Source organism: Phoenix dactylifera, chromosome 1 (genome assembly GCF_051530095.1).
Source record: "Phoenix dactylifera cultivar Ajwa chromosome 1, Ajwa_hap1_PhDact_Kaust_v1.1, whole genome shotgun sequence".
NCBI lineage: Eukaryota > Viridiplantae > Streptophyta > Magnoliopsida > Arecales > Arecaceae > Phoenix > Phoenix dactylifera.
Genome location: NC_143190.1, coordinates 41,860,991 through 41,882,692, shown reverse-complemented (window position 1 = coordinate 41,882,692; position 21,702 = coordinate 41,860,991). Strand labels below are relative to the sequence as shown.

At 42.5% G+C, this 21,702-nt stretch overlaps 1 protein-coding gene across 2 annotated transcripts; it reads right to left on the bottom strand.

Annotated features, from left to right (window-relative positions):
• Positions 1-17,512: 17,512 nt before the first annotated feature.
• LOC148715282 (uncharacterized) lies at positions 17,513-18,975 on the bottom strand. 2 transcript variants are annotated; one of them, XR_016395659.1, is made up of 5 exons: positions 18,872-18,975; positions 18,357-18,755; positions 18,166-18,267; positions 17,674-18,076; positions 17,513-17,567 (listed from the first exon to the last, which is right to left on the bottom strand). XR_016395659.1 is itself a non-coding variant. In XM_089923738.1 (5 exons), exons 3-5 carry the CDS (start codon positions 18,220-18,222, stop codon positions 17,520-17,522), a joined length of 498 nt encoding a protein of 165 aa, XP_089779864.1. In that variant the 5' UTR covers positions 18,223-18,267; positions 18,357-18,755; positions 18,872-18,975; the 3' UTR covers positions 17,513-17,519. The 2 variants fall into 2 exon arrangements, 1 of the variants encoding a protein (XP_089779864.1); XM_089923738.1 differs by having other exon boundaries at positions 17,674-18,066.
• Between the last annotated feature and the right edge of the window lie 2,727 nt (positions 18,976-21,702).

Here is a 21,702-nt window from a genome sequence, read left to right as displayed (position 1 = left end):
CTGCGCCACCTAAATCAATAATTCGCCACCTGCGCTTCCTTCGGGATGTTTGAGGCGTGGGAGCAAGCTCTCCCGTTGCTTACGTTTTCCAATAAAACGATAGTTTAAAAATTCATGAAAAATGATTATAGCAAAAGAATAATATTATTTTTTTGTTATCGTAATTAATATTTTTTTCTAATAAATCCATTCCAAAGTTAGGTTGAGCAGACAATAATAATTATGTTTTGCTGTAATTAAAAAAAAACTTTTAAATGAATTCCTTACCTGGATAATTGAACATATAGGGCTTTTTGACCAGAAGAAACAATGGATGTTTTTGCTCATTGAGGGTTAGTGGGTTGGTGTGAGGTTTCCGTGTCATGAAGTCCAATGTTTAAAGGAACCTTTGAGACATGTTTTTCATGTTGATCGATCACTTCTTGTGGGCCGCTTTTAGACTTACAACATCCTTTTATTCTTTCATTTGCGAGGTAGACAAATTGTACCGAAGATTTAGAGTCAAGTGCTGAAGATAAGCTTAAGATTTTTGTTAAATTTAGACTAAAAGACAAATCCTTTTAGTGCATTCAACTATAGGGTATAATCCCTCCCAATTTTAGAATCTAGACCTTCTTTAGAACTAGGAGGGCTATAGCCAGTGCGCCTTTAGCGTTTTTAAATGTTTTGATTTACATATCACATTTACATTCATCGCCAGGTTTGCGCTTATATACTAATTTCTTGTAAAAGAGTAATTTTATAGACACGATACAACTTAACAAGTTGAAACCTCATAATGCACTTAGCCTCTTAGAGATCTTATGATCATGATATATAGATCTTATCTATGTAACAGTTAGAGACTAAGGCACGAAAGGACCTGCTACCGAATGCTCTGAAATAGCCAATGGGGGGCTTAGCCTGTCAACATATATGTAGTTTTGTTTTCTTAGGAAAATAGAGTCTTGTTTTGGAACCTTTCCCAGTGGAGGGAGATCTATCAGATGTCTTATTTGATAAGTCTATGAATGTGCACTGTAGTGCTCGACGTGTGACGGAACTTAAAGGAAAAAGCTGCAGTCTCAACGACAGCTGATGACACATGTTCATCCCATTGTTGACAAAGACCTCTCGTTCCTCCATTGAGCTGGATGGTATCTTTTGGAGAAGTCATTGGAGGCTTGTAAACTCTAAAGTAGGCATTATAAAATGTAGAGAAAGTTTTAGCTCGTGACTTTTGATCTTATTTGTTGACATGCAAGACAGGGAGCAGATTTTCTTGCTAAAAAGTAATTCAGTTTTGAAAATTGTAAAGAAAACTCTTTTGCAAACAGAGATTGCTGAGCAACTTAATAACCTAGTTTAAGAAGTGTAGTGCATGTATACTCATCTTTTTTTATTTAGGCTTGATGCCCTGATTCCGGTGAGAACTTCCTATGTTAACCATCTTCATTGTTTAGAAGATAGAACATCTAAATTATGCTTCATCTTTCACCAAAAAAAAAAAAAAAAGCTTCATCAGATTCATATTTCTACCAATTCATCAAAGGTAGGGAAGCTTGTTGACCACCACTTATCATGTATCTTAAGAGGCTGTTTATATGATGATCATATGGCATTTGTAGCTCCCAAAAGCTTGAAGTGCTCTAGCCAGCTGGTAATGGTTACCAGCTAAACTGGACACCTATGCCAATGTCAGCAGTGATGCATACGGACGTAGATAGAAAGGGCGGTGGCTCCTGGGGGACAACCCTCCACCCTGTGATACCGACTGTAGTGGGCTTCAAAAGCCCCAAAAGCTTTGCCTAATGCGTGCTTTAGAGGGTGCAAAGCTTGGTTTGACCAACTCTTTTTCCGGCCGACCCAGTCCTGGCCGGCCGCCCGCCATTATCCGAACTACTGAACCTGCCGCCCAAAGAAAACTAGAAGGTTTCTTTTGTTTCCACCTGACCACCAACAAAAGGGAACATTTGTCTCGTATAAATATTTTCAGCACAAAAATGGCAGGCCAAAGGAGAGAGATGGCGTTCGTGACTGGTACAGTGGAAGAAAGGCCAAGCGACATGTCTAGCTTCACTGCAACGGTAGTGACATATCCTTCTGAAGTCATTTGGGTGGAATCACAACTCTCAAGCTTTTGATGGGTTTGGGATCTTGTGATTCTCTCGCCTCTACAAGCGAGACCTTGTTTTGGATAAGTGAAAGACTTGCAAGCAGCATCTATTTGCTTTCAAGGAGACGTGGGAAGGGGGGATCATGTTTAGTGTGTTGAGAAAAACAAAGGCAAGGAGCTTTACTTCTGCAGCCATATTGAGGTTACCATAGTTGGACTTCACATGAGGTAGAAAAGTAAAAACCACATGACGATGCTCAGGGTTACATTGCCAAAAATAACTAGTAGCTTTTCTCTTTTTTTTGACAAAAAAAGGTGACCTGTTTGGTGAGAAATGTCTTATTATTATTTTACTTTTTTTAAGTGTTAATGGAGAAAGTAAGGCACTTCCCCAATTTATTAAAGTAAAGAAGGATATTCAATTATATACAAAAAAAAGGGGTTAGAAAAAATGTTAGGCACTAGCATTAGGGGATAGGGTTGTTTCTTTTGCGTGAAAAAAGGATTCACCTTCCTTCTTGTGAAATAATCATTGGATCATCACTTGCACAGCTCTCAAAATGCTCTGATCTTCATCATTCATTTGTCGTCATAGATCTCGAAGTGAGTAGCTGATAATCCAATGGAGATTCACACAAAAAAAGATGAATCCTTCTTTCCCGCGAAAGATACACCACTGGCCCTGACATTAGAGCCTAATAGTGAGTAGTAGAGGGAATCAAGGATGATAGAGTATTTTAGAGCTTTCTATGCTTGACAATTACTACATAGGAACAAATGTGTTCCCAACAATGGAAGGATTGAAGGTCTTCTGACCAAGCAGATGGAGCTATTTTTTCTACATGGAGCAGAAATCAGCCAATCACAAGCTCCCCTAATCGACAGTTGAATTTCTTTTTGCTCCTCGAGATAGTCCAAAGAGAGTGAAGATTAGGAGGCCATCCTTTCAATTTTAACTGGTGAATCTTAATCGTGTTCCAAACACTTTGGGTAAATAGGTATTTAATGAATACATGAAAGATGGATTCCACCTTGGATCCACAAAGACGGCAACCAAAAGTCACCAGCTGTCTTTTTTAGCAAGGATCTTGCTTGTATATAATTTGTTCTTCAAAACCAGCCATAGAAATACTTTGATTTTCTCTAGATAATTACCTTCCAAATTGTTTTGTGGTATAGGCAGAGAAAGCCACCATTATTAATGATCTTATAATAAGACTCAATCAGAAAGCTTCCAAACTAGAAAATCAGCTATTTAAAAGGTGCCTTATTAGTATTTATTACTTATAAATATTTTGTTAGTGACTTGTTGATCATCGAGAAATATCAATTTTAGAATATCGAAATGAAAGAATTAGAATTCTTGTAGTTTGATGATAATTTTAGAAAATGATAACTAATTAATAAGTGACCCCCAATTTCATTGAGTAAGTGTTTTTTTTTTTAATGAGTAAACTCTGTTAACTAAGTGAAATGACAAATCTACAGTATGCGTAGAAGAGGCTAGGGGGAAAAGGGGGGGGTGGGGGGAGGGGGGAAGGACGGGCTGCAACATATAACTACAGTTGAATAAAACCCAACAACCTAGTGGGCCTAGAGGTCCAAGACAACTTACGCAATCCACTGGCCCCCATAACTGCATCCAAATTAAGGGCCGAGGGAGTTGGGCTTAAACCAACAGAGAACTTCTCTGGTGCAACTCCGGCCCAATCATTTGCAAAGAAGAACATAAAGTGAAGCGTGCTCAAGATAGAGCTCAATCTCGTTGTTAAAAATCTGAAAATTTCTAGCACGCCAAATAATCCATGTCATCGCCACCATTAGACAAATCCCAATCAATAGTTGCCAACTGCTTTAGTTGTTAGTACAATAGACTTGGATTCAATTCTACACTCAAGCTGGTTACAGTGACGTTAATCTGAGGTCAACACTTCTAATTTGAGTTCCATTGGACTGGAGGTGTTAATGAGCCATGGCTTGGGCCAAACTTTACAATTTCAGGATGGATCGATTATTAAGGGTTTGTTTGGCTATTTCTATATGATTGGGTTGAAAATTTTGTAGAATTAATGGATTGAGCTTTCTATTTAAGCATGACCTTGTATCAACCAAACTTCATCTTGCTTAAATCTTGTGGAAAAAAAAGATCCCCATAGATCTTTTTTTTCTTCCTGTAGCCCAAAGGCAAGAATTTGGGCTGAGTTTCAACAGGCTCTTAGAAAATACAAGCTAAATGGAACAACATGCCCTCAAAAAAAATCCTAGTTCCTTATTTCTTTTACTTAAATTTCTCTTCTTAGAAAATAATAGCTTAAATATTGACAATATATGACAATCAGAAATAATTTAATGAAATAATTGGTTTTTTTCTTTAAGTGTGTCCATTTAATTTGTGGTTAGCTAACTTCAGTCTAGGATTTATAAGTTCGCCTCACCTGATACCTTAACAAAACATAATTTAAAAGAAAAAAGTAATAAAAGATTCTTAGCCTTCTATTAGCTAGAAGTATTCTAGTGTTATCCAATCAAATATTTTTGAGAATGAAGCTTGAGCTCATGTCATGAAAATCTATGATATCAGCCAATTAAGCTTATCCATTAGGTGTACACATAAAATCTCATGGGTAAGAAGCTTGCTTTACAAAGTCATTCGATGTAATGCCCACTCAAGAAAATGCCATCATTTAGCCTTATAACTGATGTGACACCATCATTATGTTGTTCTTATTGACGAACTGTGGTCATAGAAATATATCAAGGATGAGTCTGATGCTAAAGGCATCACACTCCACTACTCCTTGATTCATGATCATCAACTGATACCGAGATGCCTCTAGGTTAAGAGAGCATAGCTAGTTTTTCTTGAACCATTAGACCAGGTTTTGATAAGAAAGGGTAGTATATTATAAAAACCATCACTTATAAACGTACTGTAAGGATCTGTATGAGCGTGTGTTTAGTTCCGTATCAACTATGCAACAAGTAAAATTAAGCACTTATAGAGGATTACGAAACTCAAATAACATCTTCCGATTGGTCTTTTTGGGTGAGATCCTGGGTTATAAGAAATGATATCAAAGTAGATTCGATCCATAGCCTATGTCAGCACGAGTCCTTTTAAATTGACCATTAGTTGATCATGATGTTTTTATTGAATTTGAACTGATTTGGACCTTTAGCTCGGCGAGGACATCAAGGCTTAAATGAAAGGATTAAGTGAGAACCTATGTGGATGCATATTTAATCCTACACCGACTATACATGGGGTAGATTTTGGATACTTATAGAAGCTTAAGAAACTCAAACAACATCTTCCGACTAGTTTTTTAAGAAAAGCTAAGGAACTCAAATAATATCTTTTAGCTAGCATTTTTAAGTAGAGCCAAAGAACTCAAATAACATATTTAGCTAGCCGTTTTTGGATGAGATTCCTTGTTGTAACATGTATCTTAACCCTTGATGGATGGACAATCTTGGAATTTCCTAACCTTTCTCTTCATGACTAATCTAGCATAGAGTAATGGGAAATCCCTAGGCTCAAGAGAAGTACTTGAAAAAGAACAAGTCATGGAGGAGTAGGAATTTCTAAGAAGACTTAGAGTGGTTTACGACTCTAGAAATCTTATTATGCCTCAAAGACTATCATATCATAGCCCTCTAGACCAAGCATGTGTATCGAGAGGCCAATCGAGCAGAGTAGCTTTCTTTGTGGCCAACTATTCTAGAAATACCTTTTGAGTAGAAGAGAGTGGGTTATCCGATGCACTTTGGAACTTATTATTTTTTGACTCTTTTGGATGTATTCATATCCATATTATATGATACATTCGTTTTAGCAGCAGAAAAAGAAAAAAAAGAAGAAGAAAGAAAGAATTAAGAAGAAGAAGAAGAAGAATCAATGGTGTGATTTTGCGGCAAAAGAGAAATTATAAGAATTTCTGATCTCGTCGTCACCAATTTAGCGCCCTCCGCCAATCATATTACTCTCCAAGATTCACATCTGCACTACATAATTAGTCCCTTTTTTTTAGGGCTTCTCTAATCCTCGTCCATCAAAACAGAATTATAGCTACTCAAAGAACTCAAATCATGGAGAGGAGGAGGAAGACGCCTGTTAGATATCTTCCTGACCATATCCTTGCCGAGATACTCACGGCTACCAGCAAACGCTCTTCATTGCCGATTTCGTATGCATCCGAACGCATTTATCAAATGATCCGCGAACCTTTCTTCATCGATACCACCTTGATGGATCACAGCCCGACCTTCTGCTCCAACCGAAACCTTTGTTTTCTTCCTCACGCTGGCTCGATACCCGTTTCGCGACGATAGATAGGGGAAGGCCATCGTTGCAGGATCTCCCCAACTTCCCCCCCTTCAAGGCTTCCAACTCCTGCAACAGTCTCGTCCTTCTTAAAAAGCCTTCTAAATCGTTTCAGTCTTTCTCGGTCTATAAGCCGGTCACCGGTGAACATATAGAGCTTCCTGCGTTCGATGATACGCACTCGGCCGGCGGCATCGGTTTCGATCGTTCTGGCTCGGATACTATTCGCAGATGCAAGGTCTTAACTTCCTCATCGATGAGGTGGAGGGTGGTGAACGGGCCATCTTCTCTCGTACGATGGAAAACCGGACCGATCTTTGCCGATGGGGCACTGCATTGGGATAGCGTTGGGCGGCACTTGGTCTCCTTCGATGTAGAACACGAGAGATTCGAACGCATCGAACTCCACAAAGAACCGACTCCTGGGGGTGTTTCGCGCACCATGGTTTCTGAGAGGGGAGGACTTGTAGCTAGCCTTCGTCAAGAGGATTCTGGGCAGTCCGTTTGAGTATCGTGTGTGGATCTTCAATGATAAGTGTGGGAGAGACCGGACAATGTTATGCTTCACCAATCCGGAATGTAAACTCCCCCGACGTGGCATCGATTAAATGCAGAGACCGGATGCCTCCTGTCTGGTTTGTCCGTTGGGAGCGCTACTGATCCTCTGGGCCCAATGGGGACTGCTACATGGGTGGAGTTTATTCCCCTCCCCTCCCTTCTTTAATCCTAGCAAAAAAAAAAAAAAAAGTTGTGTTTGTTATAAGAAAATATAAAATATATAAATAAATCTACTTCATCCTATCAACTTAAATTTTTGGGACGGTAATTTTAACATGGTATCAAAGCAAAAATCTTGAGTTCGAACCTATCTCCGCACTTTTTAACTTCATTATTAAAAAAATTTACATAGTGCTCTTCAGAGTAGGGAAGCTTAATCCAACCCTACTCATTGTTCGAGATGGAGAGCAGGCTGGAAACCAAAGCAATAGATTGCTGCATGTCTCACGTCAACAGCCTGATATCCTGGAATAATAATCTGATGTTACAAGAGAATGATGCTCTCATGCTCGTCGATGTCAACTGATTAGTGATTATTACTTATAGTGATGGTGATCAGCTTGTACTTTTTTTTTCTTTTTTATAACTAAAATATTATTGAATCAATTGCTTTTTGGGTGAGAATCATCGTGCTTGTATACTTTCTTAGCCTTGAATGTACATCCAATAAACAATACGGTATGTATACGAAGCAAAGGAGCAACTTGGTGTTCAAATTACGAACCATAAGGGATGATATAAGTAAATTTATGACTATCATGGTGCTAACTAGTACCATACATGAATTCACCAAAATCTACTATTAGTCATAATACCAGTTAGGCAAATAATGTGCCAGAATTAATCAATACTATGAAGTTAAAAAGCTCCTAGCTAGTTGGCCAAATACTAATAGGAGGGGAGGAAGTGCAGCTAATTTAAATTCCAGATTGATTACCAAAGCTAATGCAACTATGTCCATTATGTCTAAATGACCAGGTATGAGTATTTCTATCAATTTGAATGAATTTTTGACTGCTATATGTATTTTATTTCTAATGAATTTTCTCATTGTTTTTTCCACTGTTAAAGAATTTAGAATTTACCACAGAGTGGCGGACTAGATGTACGTGTGTGGTGTTCCTCGACCAGATTCAGGGTCAGGATGGGCGATCTCTCCCGCATTCTTAGGCGGGAGTACGAGCCTGGCCCGGATTGTGCCTGGATTTGGCGATTGGGGCTCCACCCGAGGGTAGCGTTGTTCCTCTGGAAGGTGGTCTGGGACTGTCTTCCTACGAAGCTGTACTTGGAGGTCGAGGTGTGAGGATCCCATTGGTGTGTGGGGCTTGTGGTGTGGCCGAGACGGTGGACCATGCTCTGTTTCGGTGCACATGGGCTAGGGGTACTTGGCGTCTGGCAGGGGTCCCACAGGTGGTATGGCGCTGTAGGGACCTGTTCTTACAGCCATGCGTCAGGGCTCGAAGTCCCCAGTGCTTCGTCAGGAGGCTGTTCGAGCGAGCTGCACTGCCTACCAGATCTGGCTGGCCAGGAATGCTCGCACCTTCGGCGAACGACGTATGTCGCCGCGATTTGTGGTCGAGAGTGCCCGCGTTCAGGCGGCAGAGCTGTGTTACACCATCCCTGTTGGAGGGACCTTGATAGCTCGGGACATCTGGGGTTCCCATTCTGCTTCGGTAGTATCCCGTACGGTGTTTTTCACCTGGAAGCCCCCACCCCCGAGTTTCCTCAAGGTCAACTTTGATGGGTCTGTTTTGGATGGTGGCATGCAGGGAGGCGCGAGTTTTGTTATTCGGGACCCGTCTGTCAGGGTTGTGGCTGCCGGTGGCAGTCAGTTATTTGACACTTCGGTTCCGAGTGCGGAACTGAGAGCAGCCTGGGCGGGCCTTCGCTATGCCCGGTGTGTCTTACAGGCTAGGTCCATCATCCTGAAGGGTGACTCAGCCACCGTCATCAGTTGGATTCAGGGAGGTCCAAGGGGTGGCGGTAGTGACCATCCCTTGCTCCGTGACATTTGGGCTATGGCGAGGGATGGATGGGCCTTTCAGGCCAAGTATATTTACCGTGAAGGTAATGGTGCTGTGGATTGGGTAGCTGCGTATGTAGCTTGTCACTCCGGAGGTACCTTGTGGATTGGTGATGGGGAGTTGCCCTTGGCACTCCGAGGTATCCTATTTTTTGACCTTATTGGGTGTATCCGTTCCCGTCAGGTATGATCCATCCGCATTAGCAAAAAAAAAAAAAAAAAAAAAAAATTTAGATTTCCATATATACTCCAAGGTGAAGGGGCCTTCACGGTGATGAGAGTCAAGTATGTTGAATCCTCTTGAAATTTGGTCAGTCTCCTCTAAAATTGAATGAGACATTATGTTGGAGAACTTTAGATTGAGATCATGAAAGTAAAATACTCCCCCTCGTTATAGTACACAGAGAGTAGCAGAAGCCTTTTCCAACATTGGAATAGTCAAGTATCCATACTAAAGAGTGAGAGATCCTAAATAAAGCCTCTTTCTCGTCTTATGGTACAGTTTTAGTAATTATTTCTAGCCATAACTATACTTTTTTTATGGTTCCTTGTTCTCGTAACTCCCTCTTTGATGGTTGTTGCTAGTTACCTCCATGAATAACCTTTTGGCAATGAATCATACAAATGAGACCTCTTGTATGAGCGACAATTGGCCACTCTTGATCACTCCAAGTGTCACATATAAATAATTTAGTAAACTTTGGTCGATGCATATTTTTTATAACTTATTTAGTTGGTCTATAATAATTAACTTTTGGGTGCAAACAACCATACATTTTGTTGCGGGGACGGCATTCTGCCGGAGCCTCACACAACAGCCTAGCCCACATTAAGCTAGCAGAGAAAGAGGACCGCGTTCCTCCCGAGGTATTGTCCGCTTTGGGGGTCGAGCGCACCCGGAGCCCTCCTCACGGTTTTGTCCCACAAAAGGGCCCTCGAGAGGAAAGGATTTCCACCCCCCATTTAAGGCACGGAACCTTTCCGCTACTAGCCGATGTGGGACTAAATTCAAGGCCCCCTCCCCCCCCACAACATAGCCCCCCCAGCGGGAAGGTTCCGGCCAGGTTTTACCCCAACGGGCCCCCACAGTCCTGGAGGGTAGTCAATGGAGAGAGAAGGCGCCCCTACCTGGCGCGCCATCTGTTGCGGGGACGGCATTCTGTCGGAGCCTCACACAACAGCCTAGCCCACATTAAGCTAGCAGAGAAAGAGGACCGCGTTCCTCCCGAGGTATTGTCCGCTTTGGGGGTCGAGCGCACCAGGAGCCCTCCTCACAGTTTTGTCCCACAAAAGGGCCCTCGAGAGGAAAGGATTTCCACCCCCCATTTAAGGCACGGAACCTTTCCGCTACTAGCCGATGTGGGACTAAATTCAAGGCCCCCTCCCCCCCCACAACATAGCCCCCCCGGGGCAGAGCTGGCGCAGCTGGTTGCGGAAGTCGTCGAACCCTTGGACAAGGCCGTTGACAGCTTCCTCCTCCAGTAGCTCCTGGAACTCCTCCGACTCTTTGAAGAGCCGGACAGCGTCTGAGGCCCGCTTCTGGGCCTCCTCCTCTCGGGCTCCGAGCTGAGCCTGGAGCTCCTTGATCTTGAGCTCCGCTTCTCTTATTGCCTGCTCACGCATGGTGAGCAAGGACCGCGCCTCGGCCAGGCGAGCCTCGGAGGCTCGCAGCTCCGACCTGGCCAGGGAATGGGCAGCCTTCTCCTCGTCAAGCCCCATCGTCAGGAGCTTGGCTTCATCTTCGGCGGCGCCCACTCTGAGCAAGAGCTCCTCCTTCTGGAGCTCTAGTCCTCGTGCCTTCTTCTCGGCCTCTTCTTGGGCTCGCATGCACCGGCGAGCCCGTTCCTTGTAATCGGCACCCAGAGTGATCAGAGTGTCGACTTCGAGAAGATGCTGCAGGCAAAACAGGGGTCAGGCCGAAGACAAGGACTAGGAATATGGAAACGCTAAAGGAAAACTTACCCGAACAGCCGAGAGACGAGCCGAATCAAGAAATTGATTCAGGCTCATAGCCTGAATCTTCGCCCTATCGGCGGGGAGGATCGCGACGCGGAAGAGTTGCCGCGCCGTCTCAATGTTCTCGAGAGCGGAGTCACTCTCGGACAGCCGCCACTCGACTGTGTAGGTCCGCTCCCCTTGTTCTTCCTCCTCTGGCGGGGCAGGGGGGCCGGGCCTCGCCGCCACCGGAGAAGGCGGCCTCGCAGCTCCTCCGCTGCTCGGCTCAGGTGCCGAGCTCCCGGGACGGGTTGCAGGCCGGCCCGATAATTGTGAAATAGGCGCAGGACACGCCAGCGCCAAGGTCTTACTCCCCGAGCCTCCGGGCTCGGAGCTCCGACCCCCCCTCGCGCCTTTGGGAGGGCCGTCTCGGGGAGCGTCGATCTTCGCCCTCTTCTTTGGCTCCAGCGGCTCCCCCGAGAGCTTGGCGGCCCTCTTGCGGAACCGAGCGTATATGACCTCGCTCTTTGTCACCATTTTTGCGATGTCTGCAAGGGCGAGCAGGATGTGTTGGACAAAAAAAAAAAAACAAAAACAAAAAACAAACCTCCTACTATTATCCTTACCATGAGGCCGCGCCGAACTCAGGCCTACGTTCACCAAAGCATCCTCGCTTATGAGGCCGCTTAGGAGGATGCCGTCCCCGAGGCTGCGAACGTCATCAAGGATCCCCTGCTCGCGCGTGGTAAGCTTGGGAATTTTATTGGCGCTCCTGAGTCGGCTCGGCCTCCACCTAGGGTCGAACCCTCACGACCGCTCCGAGCCCAAAAAGAAGAATTTCTTCTTCCAATCATGAATGGACGACGGAGCGCCCTAGAAGAGTGGCCAACCCGCCCGAAGGGCGATGTAGAGCCACTCCCCGTCTCCCGCATTCAACTTTAACATAAAAAGTCGCCGGAGGACGTTCACAGAAGACGGGACCCCGTACGCCAGACATAGCGACAGGAACCCGATGATGGTCCTCCATGCGTTTGGAGCGAGCTGCGCCGGGACCAACTGGTACTCCGCGAGCAGCTCGTTCACAAACCGATGGAGCAGGAACCGTAGGCCGGCCCAGAGTGCCTCCAAATACACTCTGATCCGGCCTACCGGGGGATTCGTGACACGGTCCCCCAGCCCGGCGGGTTCCAAACGGAACACGTGCAGAGGGAAGAACCACTCCTCGACCATCTCGACCTCCACCTCGCTCATGACGGACGCAACGTCATTTGGACCAGAACCCATTAGAAAAGAGGGGAAGAAGGAAGAAGACTCCGGACAAAAAAAGAAAAAAGAAGAAAAGGACCTGTCGGAAGTTCGCCGGAAATCGGTCACTCCGGACTAAGAAGAAAGCAAGAAGAAAAAGAAAGGAGGTAGGAAGAAACTCGAGGAAGACTTATATATATACCCCTCCAACGGCCCGGATCCGCGGGACCGAGCGCTGCCCACCGACCAGATCGTGACACGTGTCAACCCTAGTAATTAAGACGCCGCATCCAACCCGAACCGGCACCTCGAGTACGGGAGCGTCGCGTCGGATCGTGTTGTCTCATCATGAGCCCACGACGCGAGGACGCTTCGAGAAGCGAAAAGGGACTGACGAAGCGACTGCCCATTATTAGCGCCTTGAAGCGCGCGGAAATTCGAAAATCCCCCTAAGCCACAATTAACACGGTCGAAACTACTTCCCGCGCTCGAACTCCCGAGTAGCTCGAGCTCGAAAGTCGGGGGGTAGTGTTGGGGGAAGTGTTGCCGCGTCCTCGGCCGAGCGCATTCCCCGAGCAGGAGCGCGTTCCGCCGAGCAGAGGCCAGCCGAGCAGGCTGAGCCGCTCAAGCAAACCCCTGCGCGGGAGCCGGCCGAGCGCCTCCCTCCGAGCGGGAACCGCCCGAGCGCGTTTCTCCGAGCAAGAGCCGGCTGAGCATGTTCCTCTGAGGAGGGGCCAGCCGAGCGGACCCTCCGGGCGGGGACCGACCAAGCGATACTTAGCCTGGCCAACCCGAGAACGCCCAAACCACGTCCTGAGGCCACGTCCTCCCGCAGCTTAGTCGGGAGATTACGTGTTGACTTCACCAACAACCGATGAATACGAGTCGTGCAGACTCCCGTTTCACTCAACAATCAAAGCGTATGGCACTCGCAGGCCCCCAGCTTGCTCAACAATTAAGGCATATGGCTTCCATCACTTACGGACACCAAGCCTTTCACGGCAAACTCACATGCCTATAAATGACGGCATGGCTCCATGATGACTTGGGCTCCGGCCTAATCTCCTGCAATGATGGCATTGACTTTCATGATAGGGCATTAAAAGATTGATCGTACGACAGATTCTGTCACATCACAGGTGAACTAGCCCTCCCTATAAAAGGAGTATTTCTCCACTCAAAGAGGGGGCTTTTCTCCGACTGGAATCCTCTCTCTCTTTCTCTCTCTCGGTCCATTTTTCTCCACATATTGCCCCTGTTCTGACTTAGGCATCGGAGGGCCGGCGCCGGAGAGCCCGGCCACTGGCTTCCTGCAGGTCTCTAGGAAGGCGCCACCCGCCGACGGACTGCCACCCACCACTCAGGCGGCGGAGCCTCCCCTTCCGGCCGACGGTCGCCCTCGGGTCCAATTTCCAGCAACACATTTAGCTTTGAAAGGTCATGGGCCAGCAAAAACAACAACAAAAGACAGAAATAATAGTAGTTCAATTGATTCATGAAAAAAACATGAACAAACTCTTCTCGGTAAATATACCCAGCAAGATAGAACATCTCAAGGAGTTTTCAAATAGCAGTAAATATGAAAGATAAATAGATAGATAGCATTGGAAAGATAGCGATGGCAAAGAGAACGTCAGGATAGCGGTAGATGATGGATAAATAGATAATTGGCACTGAAATTAAAGAAGCACAACGGTATCAATGTAAAGCAAAATCCATTAGCCTATTAAGTTCTTCTTCCCTCGGAAAGAATAGGAAAAAAAGAACATATAAAAAGGAAATTGAATTATAATAATTAAAGAGAGCAATCTACAAAATATTATCTCCTAAAGCGAACAGTATGCTGATGCAATGATAGGATGATTTAGGCAGGATGGCATTATGCGATGAAGACTGTGGCTGATGCCTTCAATTCCTGGAACGAATCACTTGATCCCCAACTCCAGGACCTGTCTCTATTAGCTTTTCTCCCTCGAAACGCTTAGCTCTGTTAACACAATCAAGGCTTTGATTCTCTATTTTTCAGGCTTTTTTCTTGGATTTTCTCATCGGCCGGCCACTGCAGCCAACCATCCCCCACCTCCAGCTATTGTACAAGTCCCCTGGAACGACCCCCAATCCCCACTTCTCTCTCCACTTTTTCTTTCTAGTTTCTCTCTTTTTCTTCTTTCTCCCTCTCCTTCTTATTTATCCCTCTAAACTGACCTATATGAATCCTATTATGGTATCCCATCTATCTTTTCTTTAGATTCGAAATGACCCTGCAAGAAGGTCCTAAACCGTCTTGGTGCCTAGGTAGCCTGTCGGACCGACCATCCCAGCCCTGTTGAATATTCTTAAACCCACTGATGATGAATCCTGTTAAATGACCTTGACTCTAATTGAGTTCGTGCCCCATGATTCATTATTCGGGTCACCCAGGCCTGACCCACCAAGAACCGCCAAGCGCCATCATCCGTCTAATCATTTTTGTTCCTTATTATTTTAATTTCCTTCAAGTCATTGAATAGAAAATAATTTTACTTTTAATATTCTTAAATAGGTTTAGAGATTCACCCAGCAAAGTTTGACGATTTAAGATGAAAAAGGTAAGTAGATCTTACACTCATTATTTTAAATTATCATATTTTCTATGCAAAAGTTGTTTGTAAATATATTATTTTTTAAAAAATTATGGATCAGCATACATGTTATAAAAGTCATCTTTTATTATAAAAATAATTTTATGAATATTTTTTATCTTGATGAAAATAGCTTGTTTATGAAATATGAATTTGATCATGTTGTTTAGTATTTTTTTCATCTACCTATGTATATATTTTAGAAAAAAGATATAAATATTTCAAAGGCTCTTAGATAGCTATATAGGATCCTTAAAATTGAAAAATTTTGGAGCTAGCATCGAACTATACAAACACAGGCTCCGCTAGTGGGTATAAAGTTAATAGATGAAACATGAATCTATGTCGATTATGAGCATAAGCCCTGTCAGGGATATAAAGTGACCGTAGCACGAATATTTGTGAGCAATGTTTTAAACTATGATGTAGCTAAATTACAGTAAAATAATTTATGAATTTATTTATAAAATAACCTCTGAATAATGTATATGAAATATGGATGATTTGTTTATGCATTATTTGCTTTATGACTTGCTTTAATATATTGCACTATGAAATTCTTTATTTTTGCAATAACTGTTGGTTTTTTTAAATGATGCACTGGCATAAAAAAATTATACTTGATCCGGTAAGGTAGTATAAGTTTTTACTTATCGAGCTATGTTGCTCACATACCTCCATTTTTATTTTTTCTCTTTCTAGACGAATAGGGTCAGTAAGGACAAAGGATGGTCTATGCTTGGAGTTAGCTCTAGCAAGCTCGACGATTTGTAGCAGAATTTTAATTCTTTAGTTGGTCATATATTTGTAGCTTAATAATTTTCTAAATATTAAGAAATATGATTTGGTATTTATGTTTGGATTTAGATGTTCTGAACCGTTGTTTACTTTGTAATCTAATAGATAATGAATTTTAGATTTCTATCTATTATATTTGAGATGGATTTGGAAAGTTAAATATAATTGTTGGCTTCGTGTTATTGTGGGTTGTACCCTTCGGTAGCATGGCCGTATTATGTCCCGGATTTGGGGCGTGATATTTAATAGTATAGAGCGGACTCGGCCAATGGCCTATGTAAACTAATGGACACTACAACACGGGCTTATTGAGGTTGACCACGACGGATCGTGGTGATTGTGATTAGATTTGAATGATTCTGAACCTTTAGCCCGATGAGGATGTCAGGGCATAAACGAGGAAAATATGTGAGGCTCCGTGCGGGCGTGTTTAGTCCTACATTGATTATTCATTGGGTAGATCTTAAGTATTTATATAGAATTAAAGAACCCAAATAATATCTTTCAACCAACATTTTTGGGTGAGGTTATGAGTTGTGATACCCTTATTATGAGATATAGGGACTAAACAATCAGAGGAGTCATGCATGAACATTTTGTTTCACCAACTAAATCCTGAAATTCCAATTTGGTATATAATGTGTCAAAAATAATCAATAGAATCACCTTTTCTTTCCCTTCCCAAAGAAGTGGAGATGCAACTGATCTGAATTCCAGATGTGATTGCCAAAGCTTAAGCAACTGCATCTACTGTATATAAATGACTAGTGTTTTCTATATATTTGAATGAATTTTTGACTGGCCTGATCCAAGTGTGGTTGCAACGCTATGCATCATGAAATCATAAACAAAAATTCATTGAAGATGTTTTCTGCAAGGAAAAATCAATGATATATTGCTTATATCATCAAGATCTAGGCTACCAACTGAGCTAGGCTACTCCACGTGGAATGCAACTTATGGCAAAATGGAAGGAAGAGGCAGTAAAGGAGTTCCTTTCTTAGGATTTTGCTTTGGAACTTTCAACCCTGCATCAAGGGTGGGGTATCTTGAATTACTTAACATGTTTACGAGAAAAATGGTCTAAAGCTCTTAGTATTTTCTTGAAGCATTAGAACAAATGTTTATGTTGGTTCCGAAGTCTACGTCCTCCATGCCTATCACTTTGACTTTTTTTTTTTGATGAAATAGAAGGTTTTATATCACAATTGAGGACATCATCCAAAAAGGCTAGCTAAAAGAAGTACCTAAAATCTATGTAGTACATAGTCGATGTGGAACTAAATATATGCCTGCACAAGTTCTTACATACTTTCTTCATTTAAGCTCTGATGTCCTCGTTAATCTAAGGATCCAAATCAATTTAAATCTAGTCACAAGTACTATGATCGGTCTATGATCAACCCTCATAAATTCGTACTGCAGTGCCTCCTAATTCATAAAAACCATGAGTTGGATCTGCTTGATACTATTTGTCACAGTGCTGGATCTCATTCAATAAAGCTAGCTGGAATGTGTTATTTGGATTTCTTGGCCCTGTACAAATATCCAAGATCTACCCAGTGTATACACTACAAAAGAAGGAATAACTCCCGGCAGTTTTTTTTGTCTCTACCGACGCTTATAAGCGTCGGCGAATTCCCAGCCCACGCTTCACAAAGCGTGGGTCAGACGTCGGGCAGGTGGGCGTGGGTCGGGTTTAACCCGACGCGTTAAAAAAGCGTCGTGGGTCTATGCCGACGCTTTTAAGCGTCGTTCCTTTTATAAGACTCCGATGCTTATAAGCGTCGGCGAGAAGGTTAGTTACTATGGTGTTAGGCCGACGCTTAAAAGCGTCGTTAAAGGCGTGCCAGTTTACGTTCCGGTTGCTTTTTCCGACGCTTATAAGCGTCGGCATTAAATTTTTTTTTAAAATATGTATCAAGGGTCGGCATCATCATCTCTACGAGTAGATGAAGTATCATCAACCTACATGAAAAAAAATATTTTAGAAACTAAAAATACGAAAGTCATCACGCTCATACAAGAATACATTATAATTACATAAAATATTCAAATAGATTTAGTTATGTACCGGAGGAGCAAATCTCTGCAAAAAGGATGAAATATGGTCAAGCTGGTCCTGCAAAGATTGTATCTTCAACTCTTGGCTTTGCTTCAACTCCGCCATATCAGTCATATGACTCTGCCTCATCTCCTCTATCCTTATCTCATATGACTGCTTTATCTGTGTCATCTCTGTCTTCAAACTACAAACCTCTGCAGTGCCAGTACCTTGTCTGGCATCTTGGGTATATCGGCTCACTGCAGATAGCTGAGTGGGGGTAACTCCGACACCGTAACCCCTCACGCGACCATAACGTTCTGGGCCCATCAATTCAGCATACACCTGAGCCTCGACGCGACTGGCCGCGTCGGATGATGATGACTCCCCGACACGCTCTGAAATAAGATTTGTAGCTCTTTCCTATATCTCTCTAAAAAAAACAGTCACATTAATATTTTAAAAAAAGTAAAATTAATAAAAAAATTGTGATCAAATAAAAAATGAATACATAATACATACAACTATATTTCTCGACTCGTCCCGGACAAAGCTGCCATCTCGGTGGGTGTGGGTCATCTTATAAAACTCTACCTCACCAGGCTCCCTTCCATGCTCTACTATCTACACATACGGAAAGTATATTGGCAAACTATATATTATGATACGTGCTATATGTTAGTAAAATTTCAAATAGTTTCAAAAGAACTTACGAATTCATTTCTACGTCTCGCATAACTCTTCGAGCCTGAAGTATGAGGAACTGCTTGAGATGCTCGTGCAGCTCTGCCAATATTAGAATATGTCTGCCAAAATAAAAGCACACAGTATAATATGATTCAATGTATATATTTGCAATCTATATTAATAATAAATATAATATAAAATATTGAAACAATATACGTGACCTGTTCTTTTTCAGAAAACCAGTAGTGAACAAGCTCCCTCCACTGCTGAGGGTATACATCAGGAGGAGTCACACGAGTAACCTCCTCCTCTGTCATACCCTCGCGCTTGAAGTCCGTCTTCAATTTTGCTTTATATTCTTTCCATTTGCGGTTGAGGGACTTTAGCACCCAATCATGGCTCTCTGGAGGGAGTACAAACTTACCCTACAACAAGATACAGAATGTTATAATAATATAGAACCTCAAAAGTAATATTATGGTAGTAAGCAAATTAACACATAGGAGGGGTCAAATTAAAAAGAACAAATTCAATTCATTACCTGTATAAGTCTAAGAAGCTCAACCTTATACGAAGGAAGCATGTCATTCCACTTCGTATAGTTGAGCGGACACAGCTGACCCTTGCGTGCAACCGATCCTAAAAAGCTAGATAGAAGACTTCCAGCTCTATTGATGGGCTGCCCCAATTCGTTGCATCGGATGATGATCTTCTCACCCGGAGGAAGCTTCCACACATCCTTTGCTTGAGTGGGTCCCCGTCTCGTCCTCACCGTCCCTTGTCCATCTATTAAAATTAAAAAGTCTTAAAAAGTTGAAGACAAATATGAACATAAAATATGAACTTTAAATCGAATTACCCTGGATCCGGAGCTCATCTTCCGGACAATCAGCAGGAGGCTCGTGCTGAGATCCTGACTCGTGCTGCTGGTGCTCACATGGCTGCTGGGACTGCAGGGACTGCTCAGAAGTAGATCCCACCTGAGAATGCTGGAACTCCACATCTCTAAATCGTCTCCCTCGGGGCATATTGTTACCTGGTATGCACAAAAAAGAATCAATATTTGGTTAAATAATAAATTTATACTAAATAAAGGGCTAATAAAAGAGAATATAATATTTGGTTAAATGATAAATTTTACTTACCATTATGAAACTACATTCTCATTCAACATCCATCCTAATCAAACTCCTTGGTGCATTTACTTCATCAGTTGGCTCATGCCAAATTCAAGTTGCATGCTTGTTTGATGCTGTTGGACGCATACAGAAAGTTTCACAGGATCACAAAGTTGTGCTGGTTTTCCTAGTGCCCATTTTGCAAGGCTAGGCTTGCATTAGGCCACTCCTAAACCAAGCTTGGCTAGTTCAAACTATTTGGTGAAGTTGGCCAGGCTTTCATGACTGAAGTTTGTCCATCTTAGGACAGTAATTTAAAAGTAATGCTACTTAACATTAGTGGTACTGGTACAGGCTACTTCTTGCTGTCTATATTCCAGCCAAGGTTTCACAACACTTGCAGCATATTAAACATACTTATAGGCAATAACAATGCAGCCCAATTCCCGGCATCAACCAACTTTAAATCGACAAAGTTAGAAGCAATGCTCCAGAAAAGCAACAGTGGGAATGGGCATCTATTGTAGTACCTGGTCTATTGCTTCTTTGCTTCCCACCAGTACACTGATTTGTTTGCCCTGCAGAGATGACATCTACGCTAGCAAACTTGATTTATACACTCTACCCCTAAAAGATACTGCAGCAATTAATGAGTCTTTTCCAGCTGCCATTTATTTTGGAACCAACAAAAATTTGAATATGGGATATCATTCAAACAAACATCCACTAAATGAACAGCTATTGTTTCCTGAAATATATCCAACAGGCCATAACAGTGGAGAGTTCAGAACAAAAATTTAGCTTTTAGAACTTACAGACTGAGTATGTGACTAATCTAAACAAATCAGTTCATTGACTGGCAGCACATACATCACAAGATAAGTGCTGACAAAATCAGACTCCTCTAATGAAAGCCTAAGATTTGTATTTGTACTCTGAGTCTGTAATTTGGTTCAGCATAGTTTGGTTCTCCAATTACATAGTCTGTAAGGAAGACATCATGCCATCAGAATAAAACAATTGCACAAAGGTACAACTTCAGCCATGATTAACAGTTGGATGGGATACAGCTGAAACTGGTCTATCTCAGCATAGCTAAGCCAAAATTGATTGCCGAAACTTACTATTAAAACTGAGTTTCAGCTAAAACCAGCTGATATAAGTCCAATTTCTCATCATTTTAGGGCCATTAGCTCTTTGTTCATATTGATTGGTTAACTAGTGTCAATTTGGTCATGTGTTTCGTTTTCTTTCCTTTTCAAAGTTAAAAAGAAGACAAAATGAAAAATTCAACATCAACAATTTTTCCTAGAAAATAAAACATAAACTTTAGGAATTTCAAAGATTGAAGCACTTTGACAGTAGCTTGCTTGTTTTTTTTTTTTACTATTTTGCCTTTTCTGATATAAACTTGGACCAAAACCACTGAGATTTATGAAATCGAAACTCATTAGGCTCAACCAAGACCAAACCAAATCCATATTAGGGATGTGAGTTGATCAAAGATAAATTGATGAATGTATATATCCTGACCATTATCAAGAGCACAATTCTCACACTTGATTAAATCACTGGCTCGTGAATCTGCCGAACCATTGCAACTCACAAATAATAGACCAATCCATAATGTTATCTGGATTTAGTAGGATTTAATGAATTCTATACACATTCATGCTGCTTTATTCAGCAAATACAAATCTTAATGAAAGCCTAAGATAGTTTGGTTCTCCAAGATAAGAGAGGACTGAGAGTAGAAATGGAGCAGCTTTGTTCAGCATAGTTTGGTTCTCCAATTACATTATCCATGATGGAATTGATTCTCCTCCTTCTGATCCCAAAGAGGCCCCATATTCTGTTCTTGAATAGTCCGGTAATAATGGTGCACGAGATCATGAGGCATCATAATTATTATGAGGCTTTTTTTTTTGTTTTCAGGGATAAAACAGCAGATTAAAAAAAAAACCTAAAACAACATAATTATACACCCTCAACTGGTGAACAAATTTTCCTACAGGATTCTAAATGCATAATCTAGCAAAGTCATTAGATATGTTCACAACAAGCAGTTATGAACAGAGAGTATGAGAATCACTTACCTCAGACGACGGCAATGTCGACGGCGGCGGAGTAGCTAGGGCTCGTGCGGGATGGAGGTGAGATGTCGGCGCGCAGCTAGGGCATCGGCCGACAGAGGATGAGGAGACGGGGCCGGGCGAGCGTTAAAGACAAGAAACAAAAAAAGAGTTGGAGGAGG

Bases quoted from the DNA above. Each gene is read 5' to 3' on its own strand.
- LOC148715282 (XM_089923738.1), bottom strand. From the start codon at position 18,222: ATGACCCACACCCACCGAGATGGCAGCTTTGTCCGGGACGAGTCGAGA. The intron at 18,067-18,165 runs GTATGTATTATG...AGAGAGATATAG, and splicing joins ACGAGTCGAGAAATATAGTT to GAAAGAGCTACAAATCTTAT. The intron at 17,568-17,673 runs GTACATAACTAA...TTTTTCATGTAG, and splicing joins TGCAGAGATTTGCTCCTCCG to GTTGATGATACTTCATCTAC.